At 39.0% G+C, this 22,500-nt stretch overlaps 1 protein-coding gene across 2 annotated transcripts in view; it reads right to left on the bottom strand.

Annotated features, from left to right (window-relative positions):
* rhpn2 (rhophilin, Rho GTPase binding protein 2) overlaps window positions 1-22,500 on the bottom strand; it is a 140,658-nt gene that overhangs the window by 95,942 nt on the left and 22,216 nt on the right. For both annotated transcript variants that reach the window (XM_061892601.1, XM_061892608.1), the window contains exons 2-3: window positions 22,467-22,500; window positions 996-1,124 (exon numbers count right to left, since the gene is read on the bottom strand). The exon at window positions 22,467-22,500 is cut by the window's right edge and continues 82 nt beyond it. In XM_061892601.1, the coding sequence (XP_061748585.1) occupies window positions 996-1,124; window positions 22,467-22,500 (163 nt within the window). The remainder of the gene's footprint in view (window positions 1-995; window positions 1,125-22,466) is intronic.

The following is a 22,500-nucleotide window of genomic DNA, read 5'->3' as shown; positions in this document are numbered from 1 at the left end:
AATATATACCCATCCATCTTTCTACCGCTCATTCCCTCTAGGGGTCACGGGGGGGCGCTGGCGCCGATCTCAGCTACAATCGGGCGGAAGGCGGGGTACACCCTGGACAAGTCGCCACCTCATCACAGGGCCAACACAGATAGACAGACAACATTCACACACTAGGGACCATTTAGTGTTGCCAATCAACCTATCCCCAGGTGCATGTCTTTGGAGGTGGGAGGGGCCTATCCCCAGGTGCATGTCTTTGAAGGTGGGAGGGGCCTATCCCCAGGTGCATGTCTTTGGAGGTAGGAGGGGCCTATCCCCAGGTGCATGTCTTTGGAGGTGGGAGGGGCCTATCCCCAGGTGCATGTCTTTGGAGGTGGGAGGAAACCGGAGTACCCAGAGGGAACCCACGCAGTCACGGAGAGATAATGCAAACTCCACACAGAAAGATCCCGAGCCCGGGATTGAACCCAGGACTACTCAGGACCTTTGTATTGTGAGGCAGACGCACTAACCCCTCTGCCACCATGCTGCCCACACAGTGTGTCTGTGTATACATATGTGTGTATATACATATATCTGTGTGTAACTATATATTTATACATACATACATACATATATACATATACATACATATATACATACATATACTTACACATACATACTTACATACATATATGTATATATATATATACATACATATACTTACACATACATACATACACATGTGTATATGTATATAAAATGTACATTGCATATGCCATACAAATGCTACCAATTAGCATTTTTACCCATGAGCACCAACCATGACACATGGTACAATCAAACAGCTGGGCTGCCATACAGTAAGTACAACACTTACAGTATTAACACTTTGTAGGACTCAACAAAAGACTACCTCCTGACTAGGGCAACACGCCTGGGACAAACTGACTAGTTTGATGCTAGTTTCCATAAGAGTACAGTACTTGAAACATCCAGAGGGGGGCAGTAAAGAGAGGACTCACTGGCTGCTCTGGTAGACTTCCACCGAGCTGTTCAGTCCTTCCAGCTGGCCCATCAGCAGCTGCAGGTTGGAGTTGACGTAGCTCAGCTCCAGCAGCACCATCTCTTTCACCTTGTTGTTGGAGCTGGCCCTGCACACACACACACACACACACGGGAAAACATTATTACGTGAAGTCTTCACATTTATTGGCCAGCAGCAAAGAAGTGGCACCAATGGTGAAAGGACAGTGTTGCATTGCAGCAAATGTGTGTAAACATGATTTAACTACACAGCCCTGTTTCGCCTGAGAGTTCATTTCAACATTTTGCAATGCAGTCTGCTGAAAACGATGGAAAGCGCCCGTCAACGTTGGAATTGCCACAAAACACACGTTAAGACCCTCAATTTTGTCAGGCGAACCACAAAGAAAGGGCCTTCATGAATCCACTCCCCTATGTGCTGGCTGCTCGATACAAAACTAGCATGGAAACAGGAGTTCAGACCAATCCATTGCATCCCATTAAACCCACTTACTTGGATTTATCAGTGGGGAATTTTGCCATTTTACTGACATTTGGTGAATCATTACTATAACCTGCTGTCATCTGTAACAGTCCCGTTTGTTGTAGACCGGGGGTGTCCAAAGTGCGGCCTCTTTATTTAATTGAGGAAATACTATAACGAAACAACATAAGTGGATTAAAAGAGCAAACAGGTGTCATGTAATGGAATGTTGCAGAATTGACACTAATAACAAGTAATGGATAGGTTGATTGGCAACAATAAATGGTTCCTAGTGTGTGAATGTGAGTGTGAATGTTGTCTGTCTATCTGTGTTGGCCCTGCGATGAGGTGGCGACTTGTCCAGGGTGTACCCCGTCTTCCGCCCGATTGCAGCTGAGATAGGCACCAGCGCCCCCCGCCACCCTTAAGGGAATAAGCGGCAGAAAATGGATGGATGGATATCATAACTTTCAAGTGGTGGAAAAAAAGACTTCATTCTGAATAATGCTTCACATTATCTAATTATTTAAAATGTGTTGAATTTTGCTGGTTTTGATTTTAGTAAATTGCATTTTTTCAAATTAATAAATTCCTAGTTTTGGAACTTTAGGCAAGCCTGAAACTAATAAATAATATTACCAGAAATAGTCCTTCGTTTAACGTAAATTCCCACAATAAGCCAATTTTTTTTTCCCTACGCTTTGAAGTCTGCGGCTTATAAAACTGTGCGGCGAATTTTTAAATACACTTGTATTTGTTACCTTTTTGAGACATTGGGAAAATGCCTAGCTCTTTAGGACCACTCTTTCTAGATATATAAAGAAGTGTATTTACAACATGAATAATATATACATACTATGTGAATATAAAAAAGCTTGTTGTGAAAAATTTGGTGAAAAAAACTTTGACTTTTGGCAGTATTATAATAAAAGTCGTCATTTTACTCAACAAAAGGTCAGAATTTTACAAGAAAAACTGAACATTCGTGCAATAAAAGTTGGAATTTTACTCAATAACAGTTGCAATTTTGCAAGGAAAGCTTTAAATTTGGCAATTTTATGAAGAGTCGTATTTTTACTCAACAAAAGTCAAAATTGTATAAGAAAAATTACAAATTTTGGCAATATTGTAAAAATAATCAACATTTTACTTGGCAAAATGATGACAAAAGTCATAATTTTACTCCAAAAATGTCACTGTTTTACAAGAATAACAAAAAAAATGGCAATATTGTGATACCGCAGAATTTTTTGACAAATGTCATCATTTTTCAAATTAATAAATTCCTAGTTTTGGAACTTTACGCAAGCCTGAAACTAATAAATAATATTACCAGAAATCGTCCTTTGTTTAACGTAAATTCCCACAATAAGCCAATTTTTTTTTTTCCCTACGCTTTGAAGTCTGCGGCTTATAAAACTGTGCGGCGAATTTAAAAATACTTGTATTTGTTACCTTTTTGAGACATTGGGAAAATGCCTAGCTCTTTAGGACCACTCTTTCTAGATATATAAAGAAGTGTATTTACAACATGAATAATATATACATACTATGTGAATATAAAAAAGCTTGTTGTGAAAAATTTGGTGAAAAAAACTTTGACTTTTGGCAGTATTATAATAAAAGTCGTCATTTTACTCAACAAAAGGTCAGAATTTTACAAGAAAAACTGAACATTCGTGCAATAAAAGTTGGAATTTTACTCAATAACAGTTGCAATTTTGCAAGGAAAGCTTTAAATTTGGCAATTTTATGAAGAGTCGTATTTTTACTCAACAAAAGTCAAAATTGTATAAGAAAAATTACAAATTTTGGCAATATTGTAAAAATAATCAAAATTTTACTCGGCAAAATGATGACAAAAGTCATAATTTTACTCCAAAAATGTCACTGTTTTACAAGAATAACAAAAAAAATGGCAATATTGTGATACGGCAGAATTTTTTGACAAATGTCATCATTTTTCAAATTAATAAATTCCTAGTTTTGGAACTTTACGCAAGCCTGAAACTAATAAATAATATTACCAGAAATAGTCCTTTGTTTAACGTAAATTCCCACAATTTGCCGTTTTTTTCCCTACGCTTTGAAGTCTGCGGCTTATAAAACTGTGCGGCGAATTTTTAAATACACTTGTATTTGTTACCTTTTTGAGACATTGGGAAAATGCCTAGCTCTTTAGGACCACTCTTTCTAGATATATAAAGAAGTGTATTTACAACATGAATAATATATACATACTATGTGAATATAAAAAAGCTTGTTGTGAAAAATTTGGTGAAAAAAACTTTGACTTTTGGCGGTATTATAATAAAAGTCGTCATTTTACTCAACAAAAGGTCAGAATTTTACAAGAAAAACTGAACATTCGTGCAATAAAAGTTGGAATTTTACTCAATAACAGTCGCAATTTTGCAAGGAAAGCTTTAAATTTGGCAATTTTATGAAGAGTCGTATTTTTACTCAACTAAAGTCAAAATTGTATAAGAAAAATTACAAATTTTGGCAATATTGTAAAAATAATCAAAATTTTACTCGGCAAAATGATGACAAAAGTCATCATTTTACTCCAAAAATGTCACTGTTTTACAAGAATAACAAAAAAAATGGCAATATTGTGATACGGCAGAATTTTTTGACAAATGTCATCATTTTTCAAATTAATAAATTCCTAGTTTTGGAACTTTACGCAAGCCTGAAACTAATAAATAATATTACCAGAAATAGTCCTTTGTTTAACGTAAATTCCCACAATTTGCCGTTTTTTTCCCCCTACGCTTTGAAGTCTGCGGCTTATAAAACTGTGCGGCGAATTTATAAAAACACTTGTATTTGTTACCTTTTTAAGACCTCCGGAAAATGCCTAGCTCTTTAGGACCACTCTTTCTAGATATATAAAGAAGTGTATTTACAACATGAATAATATATACATACTATGCACATATAAAAAAGCTTGTTGTAAAAATTTTGTGAAAAAAACTTTGACTTTTGGCGGTATTATAATAAAAGTCGTCATTTTACTCGACAAAGGTCAGAATTTTACAAGAAAAACTGAACATTTGTGCAATAAAAGTTGGAATTTTACTCAATAACAGTCGCAATTTTGCAAGGAAAGCTTTACATTTGGCAATTTTATGAAGAGTCGTATTTTCACGCGACAAAAGTCAAAATTGTATAAGAAAATTACATATTTTGGCAATATTGTAAAAATAATCGAAATTTTACTCGGCAAAATGATGACAAAAGTCATAATTTGACTCCAAAAATGTCACTGTTTTACAAGAATAACAAAAAAAATGGCAATATTGTGATACGGCAGAATTTTTTGACAAATGTCATCATTTTTCCAATTAATAAATTCTTAGTTTTGGAACTTTAGGCAAGCCTGAAACTAATAAATAATATTACCAGAAATAGTCCTTTGTTTAACGTAAATTCCCACAATTTGCCGTTTTTTTCCCTACGCTTTGAAGTCTGCGGCTTATAAAACTGTGCGGCGAATTTTTAAATACACTTGTATTTGTTACCTTTTTGAGACCTCCGGAAAATGCCTAGCTCTTTAGGACCACTCTTTCTAGATATATAAAGAAGTGTATTTACAACATGAATAATATATACATACTATGCACATATAAAAAAGCTTGTTGTGAAAAATTTGACAGAATTTCACAAGAAAAACTTTGACTTTTGGCGGTATTATAATAAAAGTCGTCATTTTATTCAACGAAGGTCAGAATTTTACAAGAAAAACTGAACATTCGTGCAATAAAAGTTGGAATATTACTCAATAACAGTCGCAATTTTGCAAGGAAAGCTTTAAATTTGGCAATTTTATGAAGAGTTGTATTTTTACTCAACAAAAGTCAAAATTGTATAAGAAAACTACATATTTTGGCAATATTGTAAAAATAATCGAAATTTTACTCGGCAAAATGATGACAAAAGTCATCATTTTACTCCAAAAATGTCACTGTTTTACAAGAATAACAAAAAAAATGGCAATATTGTGATACGGCAGAATTTTATGACAAATGTCACCATTTTGCATTAAAAAGTAATGATTTTACATAAAAGTAATAATTTTATAAGAATATATAGCAATATTACAGAAACAGAAAGAATATGACAAACTCTTCCCAATTTTAATAGGAAAAAAGTCGACACATTGTCAGATTTTTTGTTTTGTTTTTTTGGCAATCGGTTTTTAATCTTAATTACTTACTTCAAGTTATTACAGTCTCAGCTACAATCGGGCGGAAGGCGGGGTACACATAAGCGGTAGAAAATGGATGGATGGAAGTTATTACAGTATGTATCTATATACATATTTATTTTACTTGTTTTCTTATTAATTTTGGCCAAAGGGGGCGCATTTCCATTTCTTACACACACTTGTTATTTCATATGTTGACCAAAGGGGGAGCACTTTTAAAAGCAACACACAGTTGATTTGGAAAAATCCCTCCATTTTGGGACCACCCTCACTTTGACCAGCAGGGGTGCAAATGAGAAATTGTCTATTAGATGCAATGATATTGGGACCATCAGTTATGTCATCACTTCTTCACACCTCCTCATATGGAAGATACGTTTCCTTCTTTGTGTCTCAAGAAGGGGTAGGAATACAAGAACACACACACACACACACACACACACACATTCTTGTATTTGTTACCTTCTTGAGACCTTCCGAAAGGGCTCCTTTAGGACCAGCTTTTCCGAATGTATAAAGATGTGTATTTACAATATATATATATATATATATATATATATATATATATATATATATATATATACTATGCAAATATAAAAAATCTTGTTATGAAAAATGAGTTTGAATTTCACCAGAAAAACTTTGAATTTTGAAAGCATTATAACAAAAGTCGTAATTTTAGTCAACACGAGTAAAAAATTTACAAGAAAAAAACGGAACATTTGTGCTATATTATGATAAAAGTTGGAATTTTGTTCAATAACAGTCGCAATTTAACAAGAAAAGATTAAAATGTTGGCAATTTTATGAAAAGAGTCGTCATTTTACTCGACAAGTTACAATTTTATAGGAACACTTAAAAATGTTGGCAACATAATAATAATAATCGTCATTTTACTTGACTTTTGTCATAATTTTACTCCAAAAATGTCACTTTTTTACAAGAACGACAACAAAAATTTGGCAATATTGTGATAAAAGTCTGAATTTTACATGACAAATGTCACCATTTTACATTAAAAAGTCATAATTTCACGAGAAAATATGGCAATATTACAGAAACAGAAAGAATATGAGAAACTGTCGACACATTGTGAGTTTTTTAGGGTTTTTTTGGCAATTGGTTTTTAATCTTCATTATTTACTTCAAGTATGTCTCTATATATATATTTATTTTATTTTTTTAATAAATCTTGGCCAAAGGGGGCGCATTTCAATTTCTTGTATACACTTGTTATTTCATATGTTGACCGGAGTTGGAGCACTTTAAAAAGCGACACACACACACACACACACACACACACACACACACACATTCTTGTATTTGTTACCTTCTTGAGACCTTCAGAAAATTCTCCTTCTTTAGGATCAGCCTTTCCAGATGCATAAAGATGTGTATTTACAACATTTATAATATATATATATATATATATATACTATGCAAATATAAAAAAGCTTGTTGTGAAAAATTAGTTTGAATTTCACCAGAAAAACTTTGAATTTTGAAAGCATTATAACAAAAGTCGTAATTTTAGTCAACACGAGTAAAAAATTTACAAGAAAAAAACGGAACATTTGTGCTATATTATGATAAAAGTTGGAATTTTGTTCAATAACAGTCGCAATTTAACAAGAAAAGATTAAAATGTTGGCAATTTTATGAAAAGAGTCGTCATTTTACCTGACAAGTTACAATTTTATAAGAACACTTAAAAATGTTGGCAATATTATAATAATAATCGTAATTTTACTTGACTTTTGTCATAATTTTACTCCAAAAATGTCACTTTCTTACAAGAACGACAACAAAAATTTGGCAATATTGTGATAAAAGTCAGAAATTTACATAACAAATGTCACCATTTTACATTAAAAAGTCATGATTTCACGAGAAAATATGGCAATATTACAGAAACAGAAAGAATATGAGAAACTGTCGACACATTGTGAGTTTTTTAGGGGTTTTTTGGCAATTGGTTTTTAATCTTCATTATTTACTTCAAGTATGTCTCTATATATATATTTATTTTATTTTTTTAATAATTCTTGGCCAAAGGGGGCGCATTTCAATTACTTGTATACACTTGTTATTTCATATGTTGACCGGAGTTGGAGCACTTTAAAAAGCGACACACACACACACACACACACACACACACACACATTCTTGTATTTGTTACCTTCTTGAGACCTTCAGAAAATTCTCCTTCTTTAGGATCAGCCTTTCCAGATGCATAAAGATGTGTATTTACAACATTTATAATATATATATATATATATATATATACTATGCAAATATAAAAAAGCTTGTTGTGAAAAATGAGTTGGAATTTCACCAGAAAAACTTAGAATTTTGAAAGCATTATAACAAATGTCGTAATTTTAGTCAACGCGAGTAAAAATTTTACAAGAAAAAAAACTGAACATTTGTGCTATATTATGATAAAAGTTGGAATTTTACTCAATAACAGTCGCAATTTAACAAGAAAAGATTAAAATGTTGGCAATTTTATGAAAAGAGTCGTCATTTTACTCGACAAGTTACAATTTTATAGGAACACTTAAAAATGTTGGCAATATTATAATAATAATCGTAATTTTACTTGACTTTTGTCATAATTTTACTCCAAAAATGTCACTTTCTTACAAGAACGACAACAAAAATTTGGCAATATTGTGATAAAAGTCTGAATTTTACATGACAAATGTCACCATTTTACATTAAAAAGTCATCATTTCACGAGAAAATATGGCAATATTACAGAAACAGAAAGAATATGAGAAACTGTCGACACATTGTGAGTTTTTTAGGGTTTTTTTGGCAATTGGTTTTTAATCTTCATTATTTACTTCAAGTATGTCTCTATATATATATTTATTTTATTTTTTTAATAAATCTTGGCCAAAGGGGGCGCATTTCAATTTCTTGTATACACTTGTTATTTCATATGTTGACCGGAGTTGGAGCACTTTAAAAAGCGACACACACACACACACACTATAACAGGAGTTGTCTGCCATCTGCATGACAGGTTGTAAGGTTTTTAAACTCACATTTTTGCTACTGATCAAATTAGTACGTATATTTTGTGAAAATAAATTAGAAGGAATATTTTTTTTAAATACAACAGCAAAAAAAACAGTATTTAAGGTAGCCTTTAGCCTCCTAAAAAGGCCCAAGGGTGTGATTGAAGGTGTCTTCAAAGACGGGTTTACTGGGTTGAGGCGGGTGTTGTTGACACTGTGACAGCGTGTGAAAGGATCAGGACAGTGCAGATAAGAAAGAAAAGGAGCATGTCAGCGCAGATAAAGAGCATCTTTGTCTGCATTGTTGACGTTATCGCTCCTCGCAGCATCGCCTGTCCATCGCCTCGCCTCACCTGGGAGCCCACGGTCTAAAAAGGACTGAATAAAAGCCCAAAGTGGTTAGCTGCTGACTCACTGGCGGGTTTCAGCGCCACTCGTAACCATGACGACTGGCGCAAAGCACAACAAAACCACCGGAGAAAGTCCGAAAGGCTTCTGTGAGCTGATAATAACAACTAATATTTACTTTTCTTCCACATCACAGTGACAGCTGCATTCACTTCAGTTTGAGGAAGTAGTCTTTGCCGTTAAGTTGAAGGTGCAAGTCTTGTTGTCGATACTGCAAGTCTTCTACTTTTCACACACCTGCTCTCTGACTGTAACGTGCATCTTACTTCATTAACACATTTAGAGGTGCCGTGTAAAATCGCTAATGCTAATCAGTCGCATGTATATGGCATATCCCATGTAAATTAGCATCGAGCTCGCACATTTTAAAAAGCGTCGCCTTGGATTTGAGTTCATTTTATTAAGGATCGTTTGCTTCGTTGGCACAAAAAAATAAAAATAAAACACTACTTACCAATGTGCCTGTTTACCCGCCAAGTGTTTGAGCCCGTGCGGAGTGTGCAACGTGATAATACTAATCAGTAGCACGTATACCAATTAGCATCGAGCTAGCACATTTTGAAAAGTGGAGCCTTGATTTTGAGGGCTTTTTATTATTAAAGACTTAATTTAGAGTTATTTGGACACTAGGGGAACAAAGTCTAAGTAACAAAGACTTAATTTAGAGTTATTTGACACTAGGGGAACATATTCTAAGTAACAAAGACTTAATTTAGAGTGATTTGGAAACGAGGGGGAACATATTCTAAATAACAGAGACTTAATTTAGAGTTATTTGGACACTAGGGGAACATATTCTAAGTAACAAAGACTTAATTTAGAGTTATTTGGACACTAGGGGAACATATTCTAAGTAACAAAGACTTAATTTACAGTGATTTGGAAACGAGGGGGAACATATTCTAAATAACAGAGACTTAATTTAGAGTTATTTGGACACTAGGGGAACATATTCTAAGTAACAAAGACTTAATTTAGAGTTATTTGGACACTAGGGGAACATATTCTAAGTAACAAAGACTTAATTTAGAGTGATTTGGAAACGAGGGGGAACATATTCTAAATAACAGAGAAAATTTTGAGTTATTTGGAAACTAGGGGAACATATTCTAAATAACAAAGACTTAATTTAGAGTTATTTGGAAACTAGGGGAACATAGTCTAAGTAACAAACACTTAATTTAGAGTTATTTGGACACTAGGGGAACATATTCTAAGTAACAAAGACTTAATTTAGAGTTATTTGGAAACTAGGGGAACATATTCTAAGTAACAAAGACTTAATTTAGAGTTATTTGGACACTAGGGGAACATATTCTAAGTAACAAAGACTTAATTTAGAGTTATTTGGAAACTAGGGGAACATATTCTAAATAACAGAGACTTAATTTAGAGCTATTTGGAAACTAGGGGAACATATTCTAAGGAACAAAGACTTAATTTAGAGTTATTTGGACACTAGGGGAACATATTCTAAATAACAAAGACTTAATTTAGAGTTATTTGGACACTAGGGGAACATATTCTAAGTAACAAAGACTTAATTTAGAGTTATTTGGACACTAGGGGAACATATTCTAAATAACAAAGACTTAATTTAGAGTTATTTGGACACTAGGGGAACATATTCTAAGTAACAAAGACTTAATTTAGAGTTATTTGGACACTAGGGGAACATATTCTAAATAACAAAGACTTAATTTAGAGTTATTTGGACACTAGGGGAACATATTCTAAATAACAAAGACTTAATTTAGAGTCTCCTCTCTGAGCTGCTACCTTACCGTGGTAGAGGAGTTTGCGTGTCCCAATGATCCTAGGAGCTATGTTGTCTGGGGGTTTTCATGCCCCCTGGTAGGGTCTCCCAAGACAAACAGGTCCTAGGTGAGTGATCAGACAAAGAGCAGCTCAAAGACTTCAATGGAATTACAACGAAATGAACCCAGATTTCCCTCACCCGGACGTGGGTCACCGGGGCCCCGCTCTGGAGCCAGGCCCGGAGTTGGGGCACGATGGCGAGCGCCTGGTGGTCGGGCCTGTTCCCATGGGGCCCGGCCGGGCACAGCCCGAAGAGGCAACGTGGGTCATCCCTCCAATGGGCTCACCACTCATAGGAGGGGCCATAGAGGTCGGGTGCATTGTGAGCTGGGCGGCAGCCGAAGGCAGGGCACTTGGCGGTCCGATCCTCGGCTACAGAAGCTAGCTCTTGGGACGTGGAACGTCACCTCACTGGGGGGGAAGGAGCCTGAGCTAGTGCGCGAGGTAGAGAAGTTCCGGCTGGATATAGTCGGACTCACCTCGACGCACAGCAAGGGCTCTGGAACCAGTTCTCTCGAGAGGGACTGGACCCTCTTCCACTCTGGCGTTGCCGGCAGTGAGAGGCGACGGGCTGGGGTGGCAATTCTGGTTGCCCCCCGGCTCAAAGCCTGTACGTTTGAGTTCAACCCAGTGGACGAGAGGGTAGCTTCCCTTCGCCTTCGGGTGGGGGGACGGATCCTGACTGTTGTTTGTGCTTACGCACCAAACAGCAGTTCAGAATACCCACCCTTTTTGGGTACACTCGAGGGAGTACTGGAAAGTGCTCCTCCGGGTGATTCCCTTGTCCTACTGGGAGACTTCAACGCTCATGTTGGCAACGACAGTGAAACCTGGAGAGGCGTGATTGGGAAGAATGGTCGCCCGGATCTAAACCCGAGTGGTGTTTTGTTATTGGACTTTTGTGCTCGTCACAGTTTGTCGATAACAAACACCATGTTCAAACATAAGGGTGTCCATATGTGCACTTGGCACCAGGACACCCTAGGCCGCAGTTCCATGATCGACTTTGTAGTTGTGTCATCGGATTTGCGGCCTTATGTTTTGGACACTCGGGTGAAGAGAGGGGCGGAGCTTTCTACCGATCACCACCTGGTGGTGAGTTGGCTGCGATGGTGGGGGAGGATGCCGGACAGACCTGGCAGGCCCAAGCGCATTGTGAGGGTCTGCTGGGAACGTCTGGCAGAGTCTCCTGTCAGAGAGAGTTTCAATTCACACCTCCGGGAGAACTTTGAACATGTCACGAGGGAGGTGCGGGACATTGAGTCCGAGTGGACCATGTTCCGAACCTCTATTGTCGAGGCGGCTGATTGGAGCTGTGGCCGCAAGGTTGTTGGTGCCTGTCGTGGCGGTAATCCCAGAACCCGTTGGTGGACACCAGCAGTGAGGGATGCCGTCAAGCTGAAGAAGGAGTCCTATCGGGTTCTTTTGGCTCATAGGACTCCGGAGGCAGTGGACGGGTACCGACGGGCCAAGCAGTGTGCAGCTTTAGCGGTCGCGGAGGCAAAAACTCGGACATGGGAAGAGTTCGGGGAAGCCATGGAAAACGACTTCCGGACGGCTTCGAAGCGATTCTGGACCACCATACGGCGCCTCAGGAAGGGGAAGCAGTGCACTATCAACACCGTGTATGGTGCGGATGGTGTTCTGCTGACTTCGACTGCGGATGTTGTGGATCGGTGGAGGGAATACTTCGAAGACCTCCTCAATCCCACCAACATGTCTTTCTTTGAGGAAGCGGTGCCTGGGGAATCTGTAGTGGACTCTCCTATTTCTGGGGCTGAGGTCGCTGAGGTAGTTAAAAAGCTCCTCGGCGGCAAGGCCCCGGGGGTGGATGAGATCCGCCCGGAGTTCCTTAAGGCTCTGGATGCTGTGGGGCTGTCTTGGTTGACAAGACTCTGCAGCATCGCGTGGACATCGGGGGCGGTACCTCTGGATTGGCAGACCGGGGTGGTGGTCCCTCTCTTTAAGAAGGGGGACCGGAGGGTGTGTTCCAACTATCGTGGGATCACACTCCTCAGCCTTCCCGGTAAGGTTTATTCAGGTGTACTGGAGAGGAGGCTTCGCCGGATAGTCGAACCTCGGATTCAGGAGGAACAGTGTGGTTTTCGTCCTGGTCGTGGAACTGTGGACCAGCTCTATACTCTCGGCAGGGTTCTTGAGGGTGCATGGGAGTTTGCCCAACCAGTCTACATGTGCTTTGTGGACCTGGAGAAGGCATTCGACCGTGTCCCTCGGGAAGTCCTGTGGGGAGTGCTCAGAGAGTATGGGGTATCGGAATGTCTTATTGTGGCAGTCCGCTCCCTGTATGATCAGTGTCAGAGCTTGGTCCGCATTGCTGGCAGTAAGTCGGACACGTTTCCAGTGAAGGTTGGACTCCGCCAAGGCTGTCCTTTGTCACCGATTCTGTTCATAACTTTTATGGACAGAATTTCTTGGCGCAGTCAAGGCGTTGAGGGGTTCCGGTTTGGTGGCCACGGGATTAGGTCTCTGCTTTTTGCAGATGATGTAGTCCTGATGGCTTCATCTGGCCGGGATCTTCAGCTCTCACTGGATCGGTTCGCAGCCGAGTGTGAAGCGACTGGAATGAGAATCAGCACCTCCAAGTCCGAGTCCATGGTTCTCGCCCGGAAAAGGGTGGAGTGCCATCTCCGGGTTGGGGAGGAGACCCTGCCCCAAGTGGAGGAGTTCAAGTACCTAGGAGTCTTGTTCACGAGTGGGGGAAGAGTGGATCGTGAGATCGACAGGCGGATCGGTGCGGCGTCTTCAGTAATGCGGACGTTGTATCGATCCGTTGTGGTGAAGAAGGAGCTGAGCCGGAAGGCAAAGCTCTCAATTTACCGGTCGATCTACGTTCCCATCCTCACCTATGGTCATGAGCTTTGGGTCATGACCGAAAGGATAAGATCACGGGTACAAGCGGCCGAAATGAGTTTCCTCCGCCGGGTGGCGGGGCTCTCCCTTAGAGATAGGGTGAGAAGCTCTGCCATCCGGGAGGAGCTCAACGTAAAGCCGCTGCTCCTCCACATCGAGAGGAGCCAGATGAGGTGGTTCGGGCATCTGGTCAGGATGCCACCCGAACGCCTCCCTAGGGATGTGTTTAGGGCACGTCCAGCTGGTAGGAGGCCACGGGGAAGACCCAGGACACGTTGGAAAGACTATGTCTCCCGGCTGGCCTGGGAACGCCTCGGGATCCCCCGGGAAGAGCTAGACGAAGTGGCTGGAGATAGGGAAGTCTGGGCTTCCCTGCTTAGGCTGCTGCCCCCGCGACCCGACCTCGGATAAGCGGAAGATGATGGATGGATGGATGGATTAATTTAGAGTTATTTGGACACTAGGGGAACATATTCTAAGTAACAAAGACTTAATTTAGAGTTATTTGGAAACTAGGGGAACATATTCTAAATAACAGAGACTTAATTTAGAGTTATTTGGACACTAGGGGAACATATTCTAAATAACAGAGACTTAATTTAGAGTTATTTGGACACTAGGGGAACATATTCTAAGTAACAAAGACTTAATTTAGAGTTATTTGGACACTAGGGGAACATATTCTAAGTAACAAAGACTTAATTTAGAGTTATTTGGACACTAGGGGAACATATTCTAAGTAACAAAGACTTAATTTAGAGTTATTTGGAAACTAGGGGAACATATTCTAAATAACAGAGACTTAATTTAGAGTTATTTGGACACTAGGGGAACATATTCTAAATAACAGAGACTTAATTTAGAGTTATTTGGACACTAGGGGAACATATTCTAAGTAACAAAGACTTAATTTAGAGTTATTTGGACACTAGGGGAACATATTCTAAGTAACAAAGACTTAATTTAGAGTTATTTGGACACTAGGGGAACATATTCTAAGTAACAAAGACTTAATTTAGAGTTATTTGGAAACTAGGGGAACATATTCTAAGTAACAAAGACTTAATTTAGAGTTATTTGGACACTAGGGGAACATATTCTAAATAACAAAGACTTAATTTAGAGTTATTTGGACACTAGGGGAACATATTCTAAGTAACAAAGACGTAAATATATATATATATATATATATATATATATATATATATATTCATATACATATATATATATATATATACCAGCACAGGTAAATAACTTGTTGACAATTATTTAATTTGTTTCCCCTTAGCTGGCAAACCTGCAAGGAGGCAGCACAAAAAGCAGATGTCCACTACAGAGGACACTAAGTAGCAGGTGTCCATGTAGATGCCTGAAGAAGATGGTTTGTTGTGTCATGTCTGCAGAGAACACATCGGGAGTTGTTTGCCAGGAGACATTTTGTCTGCTGGTATTGTTTTTGTTGGCCGGCCGCACAGGAAACACAAAGGCTGCCACTGACACACAACACAAAGACATTACACAACCTTTCTTACACAAGATGATACAAACTGGTCTGACTGGACACACTTCACCTGCTGCTGATACCACACAAGAATGCAGCGGCCCGCACACACACACACACACACACACACACACACACACACACACACACACACACACAAGAGATGTTTTGATTTCATAGTGTACTTAGCGACAGCACACTCTGCCAACTTACTTAGTGACACAACACACAACAACTATGTGCATGGACAAAAGCTGCAGAAGATAAAAAAAGACAAAGTTGATTTGCCCTCAACAGACTCACAATCATGCAGGAATGTACCACAGCACACACACACACACACACACACACTTTATCAACGCACACCACTTCATGAACACACACTTTATCAACACACACCACTTCATAAATGCACACCACTTAATGCACACCACTTCATGAACACATGAACACACACTTTATGAATACACACCACTTCATGAACACACACCACTACATGGACACACACTTTATGAACGTACACCACTTCATGAACAAACACCACTTCATAAATGCACACCACCTAATGAACACACACTTCATGAACACACACTTTATGAACGCACACCACTTCATGAACACACACCACTTCATGAACACACACCACTTCATAAATGCACACCACCTAATGAACACACACTTCATGAACACACACCACTTCATGAACACACACTTTATGAACGCACACCACTTCATGAACACACACCACTTCATGAACACACACTTTATGAACGCACACCACTTCATGAACACACACCACTTCATGAACACACACCACTTCATGAACACACACTTTATGAACACACACCACTTCATGAACAAACACCACTTCATGAACACACACCACTTCATGAACACACACTTTATGAACGCACACCACTTCATGAACACACACCACTTTATGAACACACACCACTTCATGAAGTGAACACGTTCATTTTATAGACATACACCTTTACCTTATGAACACACACACACACACATCACTTTATGAACAAACACACACATGTTCACTTTATGAACACACACGTTCACTTTATGAACAAACACACACACGTTCACTTTCTGAACACACATGTTCACTTTCTCAACACACACACATTCATTTTATGAACAAACACACACATGTTCACTTTATCAACGCACACACACACGTTCACTTTATGAACACAAATGTTTAATTTATGAACATGCACGTGTTCATTTTATAAACACACACACACACACACACATACATGTTCACTTTATGAACAAACACACACACGTTCATTTTATGAACACATGCACACGTTCACTTTATGAACACACACACACACGTTCATTTTATGAACACACGCACACGTTCACATTATGAACACACACACGTTCACTTTATGAACACACAAACATTCACTTTACGAACACACAAACATTCACTTTACGAACACGCACACACGTTCACTTTATGAACACACACACGTTGACTTTATGAACGCACACACACGTTCACTTTATGAACGCACACACACACGTTCACTTTATGAACACAAATGTTTAATTTATGAACATGCACGTGTTCATTTTATAAACACACAAACACATTCACTTTATGAACACACACACACACACACACACACACATGTTCACTTTATGAACAAAGACACACACGTTCATTTTATGAACAAACACAGACATGTTCACTTTCTGAACGCACACACACGTTCACTTCATGAACAAACAAACACACGTTCACTTTATGAACACACACACGTTCACTTTATGAACACACACACATTAACTTTACGAACACACACACAAACACGTTCACCTAAAGAACACACACACGTTCATTTTATGAACACATGCACACATTCACTTTATGAACACACAAACGTTCACATTACGAACAAGCACACACGTTCACTTTATGAACACACACACACGTTCACTTTATGAACACACACACACGTTCACTTTACAAACATGCACACACACACGTTTACTTTATGAACACACACACAAGTTCACTTTATAAAAACACACACATTCACTTTATGAACATGCACACACACACACACACATTCACTTTACGAACATGCACACACACACATTCACTTTACAAACATGCACACACACACACACACGTTTACTTTATGAACACACACACACACGTTCACTTTATGAACACATACAAGTTCACTTTATAAAAACACACACTTTCACTTTATAAACCCACACACACACATACATTCACTTTACGAACATACACACACACACGTTCACTTTATGAATACACACCAGTTCACTTTATAAAAACACACACTTTCACTTTATAAACCCACACACACACATTCACTTTATGAACACGCACACACACACAAAAAACGTTTAAAACGTGGACTCGTCAGAGAACAATTTTCCACTTTGCATCAGTAAATTTTAGATGAGCTCGGGCCCCGCAAAGCCGGCGGCGTTTCTGGGTGTTGTTGATAAATGGCTCCGGCTTTGTATAGTCGAGTTTTAACTTGCACTTACAGATGTAGCGACCAACTGTAGCTACTGACGGTGGTTTTCTGAAGTGTTCCTGAGCCCATGTGGTGATATCCTTTACACGCTGATGTTGCTTTTTGATGCAATACCGCCTGAGGGATCCAAAGTGCGTGATATCATGGCTTACGTGTAGTGATTTCTCCACATTCTCTGAACCTTTTGATGATTTTACGGAGCGTGGATGTTGAAATCCCTAAATTCCTTGCAATTGCTCGTTGAGAAATGTTATTCCTAAGCAATTTGCTCGGGCATTTGTTGACAAAGTGGTGACCCTCGCCCCGTCCTTGTTTGTGAACATTTCCTGGAAGTTGCTTTTATACCCAATCATGGCACCCACCTGTTCCCTATTAGCCTGCTCACCTGTGGGATGTTCCCAATAAGTGTTTGATGAGCATCCCATCAACTTTCTCAGTCTTTTTTGCCACTTGTGCCAGCTTTTTTGAAACATTTCCAATTGAGCTAATATTCTCAAAAAATAACTATTCAATTACTAATAAGTTGAAAAGGATTCCAAAAAAATCATTGCACTCTGTTTTTACACAACGGGGGGGGGGGGTTCTTAGGAAAATGAAAAATAAAAGATTCTTGTTTGTTTGTTTGTCATGGTTTTTTTTCCTCATGAAAATATGTGCTTAACGATCTCCACGATTGAAAAGTATAAAACAACAAAGGTGTCTGATACAACTTTGTCACATTCCAAGGAGACTTGAGTATTGGTTGATACCCACACTGATCTGATATCATGCATACTTTATTTTGGAGAGTGAAATGTCAGGTATGAAAAACACTTGTTAATACCCCTCTGGAGTGGACTCCAGCTGTCTTTAAGTTAAATCAATCAATGTTTACTTATATAGGCCTAAATCCAGAGTGTCTCAAAGGGCTGCACAAACTACTACGACATCCTGGGCTCTTAACCACATCAGGACAAGGAAAAACTCAATCCAATGGGACAATGAGAAACCTTGGAGGGCACCGCAGAACCTGTGCTATGGACGTAGAGTGGATCCAGCATAATAGTGTGAGAGTCCAGTCCATAGTGGATCTAACATAATAGTGTGAGAGTCCAGTCCATAGTGGATCTAACATTATAGTGTGAGAGTCCAGTCCATAGTGGATCTAACATAATAGTGAGAGTCCAGTCCATAGTGGATCTAACATAATAGTGAGAGTCCAGTCCATAGTGGATCTAACATAATAGTGAGAGTCCAGTCCATAGTGGATCTAACATGATAGTGAGAGTCCAGTCCATAGTGGATCTAACATAATAGTGAGAGTCCAGTCCATAGTGGATCTAACATAATAGTGAGATTCCAGTCCATAGTGGATCTAACATAATAGTGATAGTTCAGTCCATAGTGGATCTAACATAATAGTGAGAGTCCAGTCCATGGTGGATCTAACATAATAGTGAGAGTCCAGTCCATAGTGGATCTAACATAATAGTGATAGTTCAGTCCATAGTGGATCTAACATAATAGTGAGAGTCCAGTCCATAGTGGATCTAACATAATAGTGTGATAGTCCAGGTATAGTGGACTTAATATAATAGTGTGAGAGTCCAGTCATTAGTGGATCTAACATAATAGTGTGAGAGTCCAGTCCATAGTGGATCTAACATAATAGTGATAGTCCAGTCCATAGTGGATCTAACATAATAGTGTGAGAGTCCAGTCCATAGTGGATCTAACATAATAGTGATAGTCCAGTCCATAGTGGATATAACATAATAGTGTGAGAGTCCAGTCCATAGTGGATCTAACATAATAGTGAGAGTCCCGTCCATAGTGGATCTAACATAATAGTGATAGTCCAGTCCATAGTGGATCTAACATAATAGTGAGTGAGTCCAGTCCATAGTGGATCTAACATAATAGTGTGAGTCCAGTCCATAGTGGATCTAACATAATAGCGAGAGTCCAGTCCATAGTGGATCTAACATAATAGTGAGAGTCTAGTCCATAGTGGATCTAACATAATAGTGGGAGTCCAGTCCATAGTGGATCTAACATAATAGTGATAGTCCAGTCCATAGTGGATCCAACATAATAGTGATAGTCCAGTCCATAGTGGATCCAACATAATAGTGATAGTCCAGTCCATAGTGGATCTAACATAATAGTGATAGTTCCGTCCATAGTGGATCTAACATAATAGTGAGAGTCCAGTCCATAGTGGATCTAACATAATAGTGGGAGTCCAGTCCATAGTGGATCTAACATAATAGTGATAGTCCAGTCCATAGTGGATCTAACATAATAGTGAGAGTCCAGTCCATAGTGGATCTAACATAATAGTGAGAGTCCAGTCCATAGTGGATCTAACATAATAGTGAGAGTCCAGTCCATAGTGGATCTAACATAATAGTGAGAGTCCAGTCCATAGTGGATCTAACATAATAGTGTGATAGTCCAGGTATAGTGGACTTAATATAATAGTGTGAGAGTCCAGTCATTAGTGGATCTAACATAATAGTGTGAGAGTCCAGTCCATAGTGGATCTAACATAATAGTGATAGTCCAGTCCATAGTGGATCTAACATAATAGTGTGAGAGTCCAGTCCATAGTGGATCTAACATAATAGTGATAGTCCAGTCCATAGTGGATATAACATAATAGTGTGAGAGTCCAGTCCATAGTGGATCTAACATAATAGTGAGAGTCCCGTCCATAGTGGATCTAACATAATAGTGATAGTCCAGTCCATAGTGGATCTAACATAATAGTGAGTGAGTCCAGTCCATAGTGGATCTAACATAATAGTGTGAGTCCAGTCCATAGTGGATCTAACATAATAGTGAGAGTCCAGTCCATAGTGGATCTAACATAATAGTGAGAGTCTAGTCCATAGTGGATCTAACATAATAGTGGGAGTCCAGTCCATAGTGGATCTAACATAATAGTGATAGTCCAGTCCATAGTGGATCTAACATAATAGTGATAGTCCAGTCCATAGTGGATCCAACATAATAGTGATAGTCCAGTCCATAGTGGATCTAACATAATAGTGATAGTTCAGTCCATAGTGGATCTAACATAATAGTGAGAGTCCAGTCCATAGTGGATCTAACATAATAGTGTGAGAGTCCAGTCCATAGTGGATCTAACATAATAGTGAGAGTCCAGTCCATAGTGGATCTAACATAATAGTGTGATAGTCCAGGTATAGTGGATCTAACATAATAGTGTGAGAGTCCAGTCCATAGTGGATCTAACATAATAGTGATAGTCCAGTCCATAGTGGATCTAACATAATAGTGTGAGAGTCCAGTCCATAGTGGATCTAACATAGTAGTGTGAGAGTCCAGTCCATAGTGGATCTAACATAATAGTGAGAGTCCCGTCCATAGTGGATCTAACATAATAGTGATAGTCCAGTCCATAGTGGATCTAACATAATAGTGAGTGAGTCCAGTCCATAGTGGATCTAACATAATAGTGTGAGTCCAGTCCATAGTGGATCTAACATAATAGTGAGAGTCCAGTCCATAGTGGATCTAACATAATAGTGAGAGTCTAGTCCATAGTGGATCTAACATAATAGTGGGAGTCCAGTCCATAGTGGATCCAACATAATTGTGAGAGTCCAGTCCATAGTGGATCTAACATAATAGTGATAGTCCAGTCCATAGTGGATCTAACATAATAGTGTGAGAGTCCAGTCCATGGTGGATCTAACATAATAGTGAGAGTCCAGTCCATAGTGGATCTAACATAATAGTGAGAGTCCAGTCCATAGTGGATCTAACATAATAGTGAGAGTCCAGTCCATAGTGGATCTAACATAATAGTGAGAGTCCAGTCCATAGTGGATCTAACATAATAGTGAGAGTCCAGTCCATAGTGGATCTAACATAATAGTGATAGTTCAGTCCATAGTGGATCTAACATAATAGTGAGAGTCCAGTCCATAGTGGATCTAACATAATAGTGATAGTCCAGTCCATAGTGGATCTAACATAATAGTGATAGTCCAGTCCATAGTGGATCTAACATAATAGTGATAGTCCAGTCCATAGTGGATCTAACATAATAGTGATAGTCCAGTCCATAGTGGATCTAACATAATAGTGAGAGTCCAGTCCATAGTGGATCTAACATAATAGTGATATAGTCCAGTCCATAGTGGATCTAACATAATAGTGTGATAGTCCAGGTATAGTGGACTTAATATAATAGTGTGAGAGTCCAGTCCATAGTGGATCTAACATAATAGTGATAGTCCAGTCCATAGTGGAGTAGTAATCATGTTTAGTGACACCCAGTGGTCACAATAATTTGTGACATTAAGTTTGTGATGCTGCGATGATGCGGACACGTTTGTTACTGACCCGCCTCGTCTTTTTAATTGTGCCTCGCTTTGTTGAATATTCTGAATGTTGCTAGAATGTTATTATTGTGTATTATTTTGTCGGGCTGATTAATAAAATATTTTTTTTTTTTCAAAAACGAGATTCTTATGCAAATGAGACATGAATATTCATGTCTTCACGCCTCAGAGAAAAGGAGTTCTGCTGCTGCTGATGCAACCATGAAGGAGGTACCAACATGGCCGCCGCAAACCCGCACAGACTTGGTACCTGAGCAGGTTCTCGGCGCCGGCCCGCATCCTCA

Source organism: Nerophis ophidion, linkage group LG02, assembly GCF_033978795.1.
Source record: "Nerophis ophidion isolate RoL-2023_Sa linkage group LG02, RoL_Noph_v1.0, whole genome shotgun sequence".
Taxonomy (NCBI): domain Eukaryota; kingdom Metazoa; phylum Chordata; class Actinopteri; order Syngnathiformes; family Syngnathidae; genus Nerophis; species Nerophis ophidion.
This window is presented reverse-complemented; position numbering and strand designations above follow the sequence as displayed.